General features: G+C 36.2%; 1 protein-coding gene across 2 annotated transcripts; it reads left to right on the top strand.

Moving 5' to 3' along the window:
* Nucleotides 1–3,190: 3,190 nt before the first annotated feature.
* sgk2a (serum/glucocorticoid regulated kinase 2a) lies at nt 3,191–14,202 on the top strand. Of its 2 annotated transcripts, none has more exons than XM_086159006.1 (13): nt 3,191–3,390; nt 4,801–4,868; nt 6,290–6,351; nt 6,603–6,660; nt 7,595–7,678; nt 8,688–8,819; nt 9,021–9,133; nt 9,225–9,261; nt 9,346–9,432; nt 9,697–9,792; nt 11,387–11,542; nt 11,783–11,872; nt 12,911–14,202. In XM_086159006.1, the coding sequence occupies exons 2-13, from the start codon at nt 4,854–4,856 to the stop codon at nt 13,064–13,066; spliced, it is 1,086 nt and encodes a 361-aa protein (XP_086015132.1). In that variant the 5' UTR covers nt 3,191–3,390; nt 4,801–4,853; the 3' UTR covers nt 13,067–14,202. The 2 variants fall into 2 exon arrangements, with proteins under 2 accessions (XP_086015132.1, XP_086015134.1); XM_086159008.1 differs by having other exon boundaries at nt 3,313–3,390; nt 4,805–4,868; nt 12,911–14,201.
* Nucleotides 14,203–14,811: the final 609 nt, after the last annotated feature.

The raw sequence follows: 14,811 nt of genomic DNA, 5'->3' as shown, positions 1-14,811 counted from the left end.
ACAAATTAAGTTGTCATAAGACATTGGAGTAGCACAACATACATTCAACCAAGTTGCAATGTTAGTGTCAAACTGGGTGCCTGCAGGGAATGTAGATATAGCAAACCGATCAAATATTTTATAAATAAAATATTGATCTGTAAAGTTTTCATAAAGTTTTCGAGTAACTACGTTGAAATAACATGTTGAATTAGGAAATTGTAAAAATACTGAAGGTGCTAATGAGAAAAATTGAGATTATATATGTGGATCAAAAGGAAAGAGATGAGGAGGACAGGGCTTTTGGTGTACCAGTGGCCAAGAATATGTAAAAAGGAGCTAATGCAGTAGACTAGACAGGTCAGTGAAGTTCTTCTGAGCTTCATATTTTGTGCAATAAAAACCAAGACAGATGTACTGTATACAGTGACACTTTGCTTAGCATCAAACCAGTTATTTGATCATACTAGAAAGGCACTGAACTAAAATGTGCTTTTTCATTCAGGCTATTGGAGAGGTATATGGCAAAAATAACTTTAAATTGAAAGAAATATACTTCAGGGTTTCCTTAATCTATTCCTCATTCCTATTTACTGCCTCAAATTGCTTCACATTGTATTTGACTGATATGATAGGGAGGATGAAGCAACAAAGTTCTCTCTCCTTTGATATTAGTTCTAAGGAACGGAATAGTAACAACTCATTGTTTTCAGTTTTCCTCAATGTGATCCTGAATAATTTTTTAAAGACAGTGAAAAGGACACAGCATTTCAGCACAACTGTGAATTTCAAATGGATTTTAAACTGAGATTACCACACTTGGTCACTAGAGAGTGTAAATGCACCAAGAACAGTTTACAAGTGGCAGAAACTCATTCAGAGTGTGTTCTTAGAAATGTTTACACTTTATGTCATCGTTGGATTTGATATTGTGAAATGAAAGTTATTTCACTGTAATGTCTTAAGGGCTCTTGGTATCTTGAATATTACTTCTTTGTGTGTCTCTCTGGTGGGATATGTGTGTGCATGTGTGTCGGGATAATCTCGACTCACAAATATCATTCAAACCATTTGAATCAATAAACGTCCAAAGCTGTCTTTAGGTCTGTTTCTTTGGGGGGGTTGCTTTTGTTACTCTGGAAATGTATCAGTTCCCAAACTAGGTGATTATCAAATCATTGTGAGCACATCTTTCCATGATTTTTTTTTAAATATTTGACAATATGCAGCATGTTGCTGAAAAATGAACAAAATTAAATTCAGCTTACATTACATTGAAAGGAAGAGAAAGAAGATTTGATTTTGCCTGACTGACCTAAAGCTTAACTAGAAGTTACCTTGATTTTTTTTCTCATAATACTTGAAAAAGGACGTTCTGAAAATAAAGGAGAAGTTAAACAACCCAATTGAAATCAAATTGTCGAATATAAAATATTGAGCATTAGTGACAAAACAGATTAATTGGAAAAAAAACTGAGGCTAAATAAAAAGTTGCTCAGAATGGGGAAGAATAACCTCAGAGTCCGCAAGCAGTTACATAAAAATTAAACCAGCTTCTGATAATGTTCTTGTGTGTGTCTGTGTCACTATTGACTATAAACTCAACTTGCTTATACCACATTCCCCTATTTACCTTCCCGTCGACGCGTCCTCGATGCGTTCTCTTCTTGTCTACTCCGGTTTCACTTTGCAGAAACAACCACAAAATCAACATTTAACGGTAAATGCTTAGTAGCTGTCATTTTTACAACCCCTTGACGGACCTTATTAAAAATTGAAGTGGGTAATATGGGGGGAAATAAAAATGTAACATCTAAAACCACTCTATTTAGATGATGTTTGACAGGCGAGAGCCTTCACCGTAGCGCGGTGTCCAACCCGCAGACAGTAAGGAAAGTAAGGAAAGTAAGGAAAATCTCATTATCTTTTATTATACGTCATAATATAGTCAAACAGGAGTCAAGAATAATGAAATGGATTAGTGCTGAGGATGTTGGGATGTGAATTTTGGTTGTTTTTTAACGGGGGCTGGCTATAGACAACCTTTTTTGTGCCAAGCTAACAGGTTAGCTGGGCTAATAAGTCACCACCAGGATGTCACCCGCAGATAAAGCTTTGACGAGAGGCCATTATATCTTATTTTTACAAAAACAGCAAGGGTACATTTAAGTTAATTTTTAAGTTTTCTCTGGCAACTTGTTTTACAAGCAAAACTTGCATATGCTGGTGAAATAATTACCCACAGAAATCACCCCTAATGTCCAGAGTAAACGCTTAATTTTCACGAAATTTTCCAGAAAAAAACCTGCCTCTTTCCAAAGTTGATTTCTTTATATTATAAATATTATATATGTAAAGTTTATAAATAAGTGACGGTATTCAAAGACAACACACGCACCTACGCACAGACGTCTGGATGAAATATGTGTATGATGAAATCATTACTTCATCATCTCTCCCTTTAAATTTTGTAGTTTTGAGTCAAAGAACATTTCATGTATTCATGCAACCCTTTACATCGTTTCTTTTTGTTTGTTATCATTTATTTCATTATTTGAACTGATTGATGTCATCCTCCTCTCGCCGTCTTTAACAAACCTACTGTTAAGCTTCTGTCAGAAAATGCTCAACTATGTTTTTTTTCCATTCAAGTATAATTTGGATCAGCCTAGTATTTTGCGTAGGTCACTTAATTTTGATTCATACCCCTGCTGACAGACACCGATGACACCTAGACAGTATTTTTGATGGAGGTTGAAATACCTCATATGTTTGCTGTTTCTTCAAATGAATTAAAATCTTAAGACCAAACTGAGGTCTTCCCCCAGCTCAGGTGAGGGCACAGAAACAGAAATGAACTGACGGATTGATATTGGTTTATGGGGTGTTCAAGATCTTCTCCTTGCGGCTTTCCCCTTCAGGGGTCGCCACAAAGAATCAACCTTCTCCATCTAACCCTGTTCTCTGTATCCTCCTCTCTCACACCAACTAACTTCATATCCTCTCTCACCATGTCCATAAATCTTCTCTTTGGTCTTCCTCCAGACCTCCTACCTCGCAACTCGAGATACTTTGTAATATCCTGTTGTTGGCTTCCTGAAAACCTTTTTCATAATCAGCTTATCAAGTATACTTATAGTTATATGTCATTCATCTCACACAGGCATAAACACAGGAAGCTAAAGAGAGACCTGAAACTTGCCCCGCCCCATTTTTTTTCAGTAAGGCAACAGTTCATCAATGATTCACTCTTGTAGTCGACCTTCCTGCATGAACGCTTAAAATAAAACAAACAGCAGACTTAAGATCAGTTCAGGAGGATCTCCTCCGTTGTCGCCTTCCATGCTCAGAATCTCCTCCATCAACTGAGGGAACTGACTGAACGCTGACCTCCTCACCCTCAACTTAAAGGTGAGTAAAGATTTCACACCAGGAGGAAAACTTTATCTGAAGTAGGGATTATTTTTCTATGTGGTTAGGACCATTTATTTGTAGATTTCTGCTCTTCTCAGAAAATGGCTTTGTCCCCAGTAGGACTACTTATCAATTAAGGAGCCAGGAGTGCTCCTTTTTAAAAATTATTTTATAGTATTTATGTTTATAATAAAACACTGCTGCATGAGTTAAACATGGCTGACACTCAGACATGCAGAATTTGGTATTTTATGATGAGTTAGAGATTAAGAGAAACGAACCTTTGTTCAGAGGGACGTCTTTTGCCTCTGCTTTGAATAAATGATTATTGAAGAGCAATCTTATCATATGCAGCTCTTTATGCAAATGTAAACAACTAGCACAAAGACACACACAAAATACACACTCAGACGATTTATATATGTGTATGTGTATGTGTGTGTTTATGTGTTTATGTGTTTGTATAGCCAGTATATGTATTGTATATAGTATGGTTTCTTAGGGTTTTGCTGCATTTTAAATATTTTTTAAAAACGGTTAAGATCCAAAATTAAGCTGCATTTTTCACACATTTTGAAATCTATTTTGATATTCACAAAGTATATGGATCCTCTAAAACTAACTTATTCTTAAATTGAATAGGAGCATGTTGCTTAAACATGTCTGAGCTGAGCAGTCCCCCTGACTGATTGAGAATAGTTTTTTTCATTTTTTTTATTTTAGGATCAAATGTTTTTCTTTAAATAGAAAAACATGCCTGGAGCCTCAGCAGAACAGATAATTGGGACTTTTATTCCACATCTCTCTTTGTGTGTGTGTGTGTGTGTGTGTGTGTGTGTGTGCGTGCGTGCGTGTGTGCGTGTGTGTGTGTAAATCTTGATTATCCTGTATGTTTTGACAGGTGAAAATGACACAACAATATTTACTATACAAACATGTTCTGTTCACTGATACAGTGTATGAGTCCCTACATGCGTGCGTGCACACACCCGCACACACACACACACACACACACACACACACACAGACACGCACACACACGCACACACACACTCTCACTCTCTCTACAAATATATGTATATGCATGCACAATGTCCTTCATTGTTCCAGTATTTTGTCACTTACAAACCAGAAGTTCCAGCTCATCTGGCGCCATATGCTGTCAAACTGAGGCCAGCAGTAAATCGGAAACATAAAAACACCAAACAACCCCCCGAATACACACACGAATAGAAATTCCTTCACAAGCACAAAAACAATTGCAGACATCAGGGTCCTCATTTCATGTGATTCATCAGAAGGTTTGTGTATGGAATTGAAGGATGAAAGTTGGTGGGAATAAAACTTAATCCTCAACTGTTTCTCCTCCCCTCTCGTTTTCTTTTTTCTCCCGTCCCGTCTTCTCAGGTAGCTCACACGCCAATGCTGGGCTCCCAGTGGAAGTGGAATGGATAATAGCCATGGCTCACTGTGATGTGAGTTTTAGTCCATTCATTTAATTTCATTTTGTGCCCTGAACCCAGTGTAAATAAAACTGTAGAAGAAAGGTTTGTTTGTTGTCTGTGAAAAAGTATTATTAGTGATGCACCCTGGAGACTCTTCTGCTTTTGTACAGTTTTGCTGAGGATCATTTGTTGGTTATCATCCTGTCTTTTCTCCTAAGTTGCAACAACGCAGAATAGTAGTGAACCTAAATTACAAATGAAACAGAAAAACCCTCATTGGCTTGAATGGTCTATCTAGTGTTAGCTTGAAAATGTTGCAGTTCTGCGGTTTTACAAATTTTTTATCAACATGATACAACGTGACAGAGAGCCACATGCTTTATCTTCAGGCTCACTATTTTTGCTTCTATGTAGCCCGTCTGTTCCAAACATAAAATTGATGAATGCATTTGTTACCAGAATATCTCATGTGCTCTGAAACAGAAGTGCATGTTTTTATCCAGAAATGTATCTCTCCCTGAAAGCATTCTGTCTTTCAACCTCTTACACCTTTCTTTCATCAGTTGACTTGATTGTTTTAATGGTGTGTCAAACACAAGATACTTTTTTGATGGAAATCTTTTTTTGTTTCAACTTTTATTTAGGAGTATTGGGAGTAACACATGACAAAATAACACTTTTGTGTTGTCACACAAAATTTGCTGGGTTTGTAAATACACTTAGTCAAATCTACTCTGCTGTTGCCCCGCAACTCTTAAGGTAATGCTATGAATCTTGTAATAGATTATTTTCCATAGGGAGCAGTTAAGTTGAAAAAAGAGAAGAAGATAACTGTAAAACATTAATTAAAATTACTCATTGAACCAAGCAGACGTACTCATGGAATCATAGCTCACATGTAATTACTGCCCATTTAAATTGCTACTCATCCTTGAACCTGCACTTTGTGAGTTGCACACCAAGCTGCACTCAAATGTTATATTGCACTGCCAACACTTTGTATTCATATTTATTATCATATTTATGATAATGTTTACACTATCATTATTTCCTATGAATACATATCCAAATACACTCTAGACAGCAAAGCAGGAATTTCACTGTACAGGGAAAAACATTTCTACACTGTGAATAAATAAACGGTTTGAATCTTGAATCAAGAGTGGATCCTTTGCTCTTTGGAATGCCTTCTCAGTAAGAAGTAGTGGTTGCCATCTTTTGCAGATTTTCTTGGAAACCTTGGTTTTGATTCATACTCGTCAGTGAAGGCAGTATCTATCCCTGCCTTTGCTGGTGCATTTTTGTGAAGTGAAAAGTTGCTATGTGGTGCCAGTGAATATCCAAAATTCCACTAGACACCTATGGTCTAAGTGAATGAGATAACTAATAAATCAGATGATGCATCATGTAATTTTAATACTTTAGTTAACTAATATTTTATTTTATTCCAGATACGGTCTCCACCCTCCTCCCCTCATGATGATGTTAACCTTGGGCCCTCAGCCAACCCACAGTGAGTAACTAGACTCTCTCAAGATTTTGCTTTCATTACAGAGGATTTTAAATTTCATATCCACCATGACATGCTAATGCTACTGGTATTTGAAGCCTTGAAAACTCTTTCCAAAAGAAACTTAGTTGAAAGCCCTAATAACAGCCGTTTTAAATTCCATAGCGTACACTACTTAGAGCCTTTGTAAGCTGCAAATTCACTGTCTTAGTATTGATTGTACATCTAATAGATTTTTTTCTGTTGTGTTTCAGTGCCAAGCCAACTGACTTTGACTTCTTGGCTGTCATTGGAAAAGGAACTTTTGGCAAGGTAACAATGAAATTACTGAGGTTTTTATTGTAGTTCTTGGATTTTTAAACTTCACCAGTAAGGACAAGTAAATCAAACATGAAGTTTAAACAAGGATTTACTCAGTCTAATTTTTTGGGCTATTTTTCAAAATACGACAGCTTATGAACTAATGATTACATAATTTGATAACAGAACAAAAGAAACACTGGCACAAAGTGACAAAAAGTGTCAGGACACACCAAATTCAACAACCAAGCTTAATCTGAAGGCTAAATGAGTAAATTAGAGGAGTCAATAAAAGGTGAATGGGGAAAGGGGTGGGGTTTAAATGTTAAATGTTTTTCATACACAGAAAATGCTGGAGGGTGCATATTAAATGTGGTTAAAAAATATCTGCAACATTGAGCAGTGTCATCAACAACCCTCATAGAGAACTTAATAAATGGTCATATTGCTTAAAAGTTACAGTACATCCAATTAGTAGGTGTTATTTTATTGTTGTGACCTTGTAAGACAAAACTATCAGCAGGAAAGGAAAGTATGGGTGTCTGACATTGCAGCGGGGTCAGAGTATACCTGCCTCGCGTCTGCTCACAGCCTGCTGCTACATGAATCATTAACTCTGTAGTCTGCAGAAGCCGCCTGAGGTCACTTGACGTTATCCAGTCAATATAGTAACAAACTAATCAAAAAAGAAGGTGTTTAAAAAAACAATTAATAATGAAGTCTGCCAGTTCATGTGAAAGATTATATTAATCCTGGTTATTCAGCAATATTTCAGTTCATCAACAAACCTCTCAGAGGTTTTTCAGTGTCATCTTTTTCCACAGATCAAATATCTGTGTTGTGCAGCGTTCGCACAAGGTTGCGATAATGTCTTAACAGCAGTGCGTTGAGATGGAGGCAGAGAGTGTTTACTAAACAAACCACTAACAAACAAGCCTTCATGCAGGTCCTGCTCGCCAAGCTCAAAGCCAACGGCAAATTCTATGCCGTTAAAGTACTGCAGAAGAAAGTCATCTTGAAGAAAAAAGAGGTGGGCGCTCTTTATGAGTCTTTTTGTCATAAAGTTTTAATGACACATCCTTCTTTCTATCCGAAAACAATAACCTCTTTCCTCTCAAGAGATGGTTATGAACACTCATGACTTTTAACACTTTGAGCTTGTGGCCACACATTTCAAATATTAGGTCTTCAGTGACTTAATATCACTTACAGAGCTAGTGAGTTAAAAATGAAAACATTCATTTTGAAATAATTTGATTAGTGTGAATAAGAAGATGGAAAGCAGGTGAAGTGAGAGGTGTGTGAGTATCTTTCAGTGTTATTAGTAAACAGTGTTTTGACCCAGCAACATGATATCAATCTCTAATTTGAAGAAAGATAAATCTTTCAAGTCGTTTTTTTACAACTCCCAGAAAATGAACTATTTATCAAGCAGTTTATAAACCTTCATCTTTATTTGATTATGCTAAAGTGAAACTGCAGATTATAGCTTTGATTTGTAATCATTTGTTAAGATTATTCTTTTCCTGCAGACCTGATCTCACACTGTTGATGGAGCTACCAGCGTCTGGTTTTATACTGAGCATTTGACTCAACTGGAATTCTCATATTATCCAGCAGTCACTCCCAGAAGGCATCTAAAAATAATGTATTTAAGTCACAGATCCACAAATGATCCAAAAGGCTGATTGGGTCAGGCTGCCCCCCCCCCCCCAACCACTTAGGCTATCCAAACTAGTGTTCTTTCACAAATTAACAGTGTAGTAGCAAAATGTCCCTATTTAAACTTGACTTTAGTCTCGCGACTTTTATATTGCAGCTGATTTGTTACATGTCATTTTTAGGTTATTTGTCATTGCCTTTTTTGGGGGGGGAGGTCTTAATTCAGGTGGTAAAATTATTTATTATTTGTTCTTTTAACAATTCCACAATGTCATCACACAAATTATTTTCATAAATCTGAATATTTCCAGCTCTAGGCAGACTATCCCCCCTATTTTACTTGGCCTGCTTACCATGTTTGTTTCATTTTTTTGCAGCAAAAGAACATAATGGCAGAGCGAAATGTGCTGCTGAAAAGTCTGATGCATCCATTTCTGGTCAGGCTCCACTATTCCTTTCAGACCTCTGAGAAGCTGTACTTTGTCCTTGACTATGTGAATGGAGGAGAGGTACATATTTATGAATGCATGAATTAATTTTATTTGTAAAAATGCATTTAGTTTCACGTATCAAAAAGTTAAAGGTGTGGAGTTTTGTTGTTGGAGAACTGGATGGGTAGTATTCTCTCTCTCTCTCTCTCTCTCTCTCTCTCTCTTTCTCGCTCTCTAGTGGCTCGTATTCATCTTATTTCTTCCTCTTTTTCTCCGCAGCTCTTCTTCCACCTGCAGAGAGAACGATGTTTCTCTGAACCCAGAGCCAGATTCTACACTGCAGAGGTAGCAAGTGCCATTGGCTACCTTCACTCTCTAAACATTGTTTACAGGTCAGACTGGAATATTATTTTTAATCACAACAATAACTATTTAAACATCAGTCTTGTCTCCAATGTAAGTCTGGAATTTGGTCTTTTACAGAGATCTGAAGCCAGAGAATATTCTCTTAGACTCACAGGTGAATCTGATTGCTTTGATGTTTACGTAGCATTTCTTATACAGATAGAGTGATCATGATCAGGATAATGTGTTGTGTTTTTAGGGCCATGTGGTGCTTACAGATTTTGGTCTTTGCAAAGAAGGTGTTGAACCAGAGGGAACCACCTCAACCTTCTGTGGAACTCCAGAAGTTAGTATTATGTTTAAACATATCAAGAAAGAGGACCAAGAATGTTATGGCATATTCACATATACCACTAGTGCTATGATTTTTTTATTGCAATTATTGTGATTATTGATTATTGATTATTTGGAGTTATTGACAACTTGAAATTTTTACCACTGTAATTTTTTTAATTTAAATGGGCTTACTGAAAATCAGAGCCACGTGCTTCTCTAACCTAAAAAAAAATCAAGATTTCTTTTTTTTTTTTTTTTGCCTCATTATCTGAAGTATTTGGCACCAGAGGTTCTTCGTAAGGAGCCGTATGACAGGACGGTGGACTGGTGGTGTCTGGGGGCTGTGCTCTATGAGATGATCTACAGCCTGGTAAGTGTGTTTGTATGTGTGTGAAAGTAAAATAGATTGTGAGATTTTAGTAAATCATGAGCACTAGTGAGTATTTACTTTGCAACTGAAATGGTAAGTCATTAGAAGGCTTGTTACCATGTCAACTTTGAAACAGTTGCTCTTGTTGAGGCATATTAAACATAGTTTTCCTGCAGTTGTGCAAACAGGTCATCTAAAAGAAATGCTACATGCCTGAGTTAATAATTTCTTTTGTAAAGATAAGCCTGAGCTGCCATTTATTATTGTTATCTGAGTATATCATATGTAGACAGAGTTTGTATCATTATATCTTAATTTCAAACCTTTTCTGACAAGGAAGTTCATCATTCTGGTAAGGTTGTTTAAATTAATGACAGAAACATGTTACTTATTGCAGTTTCAGAATGGTTTGTCATAAATAGAGACAGATATGTATATGAATGGAAATGTTGTATTTTGAGATCTGAAAAATCTAAATTATCAGTTAAAGTGATAGCTCTTTTATTATAATCAGAATCAGAATCAGAGAAACTATATTTGTCCCTGAGGGGCAATTGGAGGGCACATTGAGTAGCATAGAATCCTAGAGCGGATCCAAGTTTTACAAATATGTAAAATAAAAACAAGGTAAAAATAAAAGTGAAATAAACTCCAAAATCTGGAAAGAAACGGTACATCTGTGTAAATGACTGTACATGTGCACAAATTGCTGTACATCTATAAATCCTGTACATCTGTATAATGGGCACAAGAAAAACTGTACATGTATGCAATACACTTTACATAGGCAGTGCACTCTACATTTATACTATAGATGTAACACAAGTAGCAGAAAATTTTTCTGAGATATATGTTCTGGAGGTTCCAAAATATGAATACATTTTCAAGGGCTTTTCTCAATTTGTGATCACAGAGCCAGAGATAACCCAGCACCATATCTGTGTCTTCCAGCAACTGCAACATGATGGATGTTGAGATTGTTTTTGTGCTTTCATGTTAATTTGTTGCTGGACTTGCTCATATGTTTGACCAAAACCAAGAAAACTGGTAACATTGTTCTTTATCCAGTAATACTGTGGTGTTCACCACAAAACAGTTGTAGTAAGTCCAATGGTTCTTAGGAAAAGGTCTGAAAAAGTAAACCAACATATCTGAACTACTAATTGATCAAAATCCAGGAAATCTATTAAATTAGCATACAATTTGCCTGACTTTGGTTATAAAATAGAGCGGTTGGATAATGAATGAATGATTGATTTAATGAATGAATGATTGGAAAATTCTAAACTTGAGATGAACAAACAACTTTTAAAATTAATGTATAGAAGCTGCAGTGTGATATTTAAATTCGTATACAAAAAGAAAATTGCTTAAAAAGAAATATTTTTCTCAAATTAGCAAGAAACTACCAAAAAGTGATTGGGAAATTAATCGAAAAAGAACATGAGTTTGCAGATAAATCAGCAAGTGCAATCAATCTACTTTTCATAATGCAAAGGAACACTTACGCATCACCTTTCCATTGTATGTTTTTTTTGACCAGCTGTAAAATGAAGTTATTCTACTGATGTCTGTGTCCTTCCCTTCACTTCAGCCTCCTTTCTACAGCCGTGACATAGGAGAAATGTATGATGGGATCCTCCACAAGCCACTGCTCTTGCCACCAGGGAAGTCAGATGCTGTCTGCTCTCTGCTCATGGGTCTCCTGCAGAAAGACCAGCACAGACGCCTGGGGGCCATTGCAGACTTTGTGAGTGTTACACATAAATGAAATCCAACATTATCAGATGAAAAAAGCTGTCTTTGACAAGCATTTCTTCAAAATTAAGCATTACTGCTTTTGTAAAACAAATAGCCTATGTGCCACATTTTGGAAAGACAAGATTTGGAAAGACAAGTATTCAGTGAATATGATAAAGTTAAACACTTTAGAAAAATCGTTAAAGCATTTGAAAGTTATGTGTATAACATTCATTCTTTTCGTTTATAGCTTGAAATAAAGAACCACACATTTTTTGCTCCAATCAACTGGGACGACATTTATAACAAGAGAATCACTCCTCCTTACAACCCTAATGTGGTGAGTAAAATCTTATTGCTCAGTTATGGGTGAACCTCTATTTATTGCTAACTGTGTGTGCTGTGGTCTGTTTTGGGGGGCATCTGTCCATATCAGATCACTTTCCCACCTTTCCTACTGTCAGATGATGCACCACCCACTCAAACTCTATATCTTATGCATTTCTGATTCGTCTACATTCTCACTTCTTTTCTGAAGGGTACATCATTTATTTAATGACTGAGTCTGACAGAATTAGCAAAATTGCTGAATGTCATCTGCTGTCCCAAGGCAAATACTGTATCCATAATGACACAGGACAGGTTAGCCAACAATGAAAATAATAAACAACGTCAGAATGAAGGACAATAGAACGGAAAATAGTGTTGCTAAGGCACATGACCTTTTAAGAATTTTTTTCATCATAGCAACTATGATCAAGATTTGTCTCTTATAGACATAAACAGTGGATCAATTATAGCTATACACCAAATTATAAAACAACCCCTTGGGATTTGTCCTTCAGTGATCGTGCAATTAATTTTTCAATTGCACGATCTATATTTTTTCATGATCTGCAATGATGTAAACTGTTAAGTTTCTGGTCAACAGAATTTCTTATTTCTTAAGATCTAATTGGGTTTTTTTGTCTTGCTTCTTTGTGTTTTATATGCTTACTTCTTTGTGTTATACTAGTAAATTATATAACATATAATGTATAGGCTTTGGCAGACTATGATGACAATTTTGCCAAGAATTTTTAAAATATTTTTCAAATAGAGCTTTAATTAAAATTTTCCCTTGAATTCAAAGGACATGCAAACTGTTTAACCTGTTTAGCCTGCTAAGTGACATCAAGGCTCACTCCATATGCTAAACCCTGGTTTTTGGCCTTCTGCAAATTGCCAAGGGAAATGTATTTCAGATGTGCATGTTCTACTGTATGTCAAATGAATTTGCTTTACCCGAATATAAACTGTTTTTTTTGTTGCACTTTGTTCTCAGTCTGTCAGTGTCTCCTATTCATCCTTCTCTTTCACATATAATTTATTTTTTCAGAGAGGTCCAGCTGATACTCAGCATATTGATCCAGAATTCACCCGAGAAATGGTTTCTAGCTCAGTGAGTCGAACCCCGGAGTTCAACGCCAGCACCAGCTCTAATAATGCATTCAATGGCTTCTCTTTTGTTGCAAATGAAGACAGCTTTCTGTGAGAGCCTTTCAAGCAGTTTTAAAAAGAAGTGCCGACAGTGGAATCCATGATTTCAACGAGACCAGAGGTTTTCTGAAGTTGCTCCTAAAAAGGTGGCAAGTACTTATAAAGCAGTCTAAATGACCATGCTTTAATGTAAAGAGAGAAATTTCTCGGCCCATCCATCTCAAAATATTAAAAGCTCTGCTTGACATTTGTATTTTAAAGTAAGTAATGTAATTGTATCACATTGGTATGGCATGTTCGAACACTCTAGAGCTCAGGTAACTGATGGCCTTTGCAACTTTTTCCAGATTTCATGCTGCATTGCTCTGTTCCGTAAACACCAGTTACTATGCAGTACATTGCCCCCGAGGTAAAACAAAATATTAAATAAGAAAAAAGATCCTTATCCTTCAGGTTGCAAAACTGTGAATATGTGACCATGAAATCACATGTAAAACTCATTCTCTTTGAAAAAAAAAAAAAAAAAAGACCAAACACATGGGCGATGGTGAGCAGTAATTTTACATGCAGAAATATGCCAAGCCATGTAGTTGTTTTAAAATAGAAGCTCTCAGTTATTGTAAACAAAATACTTGTTTGTTGGTATATAAAGTGTCCAGATGCACTGATGTTTGATAAAAGTTCAATGTAGCACCCTTCTGTCAGATAAGCTGTTTATTGTATGGACTGTGATTAATTTTTCTGTGCTGTGCTTTAGCCAAATCCTCACATATATTTGAATATATTTTCGCCTGTAGATAGTAAACAATAATGTTCACATTGGTTTTATTTAATGATACAAGTGAACATGGCTGTTTAATGCAAAGTACTGTATGTCTTATCAGTAGATACGAAGATTGCAATTGGGCTATATTGCCAGTGTGCACCAAGTGGCTGTCTGGAAAGGAAATGATGACCGATGGAAATGGCAGTAGTTTGATTCAGTATCTAGTATCTAATGTTTGTCATTTGAATTCCTGAATGCATCCTGATGCTATAAACTTCAGAAAAAGAATTAAACTGTTTTGTTCGAGTGTAAATTTCACATTTATGTAATATATTTTAATTTAAGCCAAAACACTAATCTCCATGAAAAATCTCTTGATGCTCCAGCATGAAAAAAGGTTCCTTGTTCTCCTCTGTAACCCTGCGTGCCACATTGTTATTCCTTGACTGATCCTGTAAACAGAGCAGCTGATGTTAGAGTCAGGTCACAGGTCACACTGCCAGCATCATCTGCTGACGTCAACATAAGCAAGTCTCAACTTCTCTTCGTTTCTTTGTGTACAGAGAGAGCTTGTTATAAATCAAATGGTTTTCAAAACATGGAAGGTGTTCTTTGCTAATGAGCCATTTAACGCGTACATAACAACAACAGATTAAATAAAGCAATCGTTGATCATTTGTAGATACTGGTATTCAAAATTCACCAACGTGTGAATGAACTGTTGCAGTTCATGAATGTGCGTGTTAAATTATCAGCCCATTGTTCGAATTTTGACATTAAAAAGTTGTAATATCAGTGTCGAGCTTCCTAAGCTGTCTTTTTAGAACTCTTAAGCAACTAAAATGTATCATTTCTGGTTGTCTGTGGGTCAGCAAAAGGCTAAAATGTGAATGATAGTTGTGTTATTAAAACTTTTTCCCCAGCATTTACACTTGCCCTTATTGATGAATTACACGACACTACAAGTGCATTGATTTATTGAGCTGAGTGAACCCCCTTGTGGCCATAGCCACAAATTGATTGCTCTTACATAT

The sequence above is a fragment of the Fistularia commersonii genome, chromosome 14 (assembly GCF_037954325.1).
Source record: "Fistularia commersonii isolate RoL2024-O1a breed Wild chromosome 14, RoL_Fcom_v1.0, whole genome shotgun sequence".
In the NCBI taxonomy this organism is placed as follows: Eukaryota; Metazoa; Chordata; class Actinopteri; order Syngnathiformes; family Fistulariidae; genus Fistularia; species Fistularia commersonii.
This window is presented reverse-complemented; position numbering and strand designations above follow the sequence as displayed.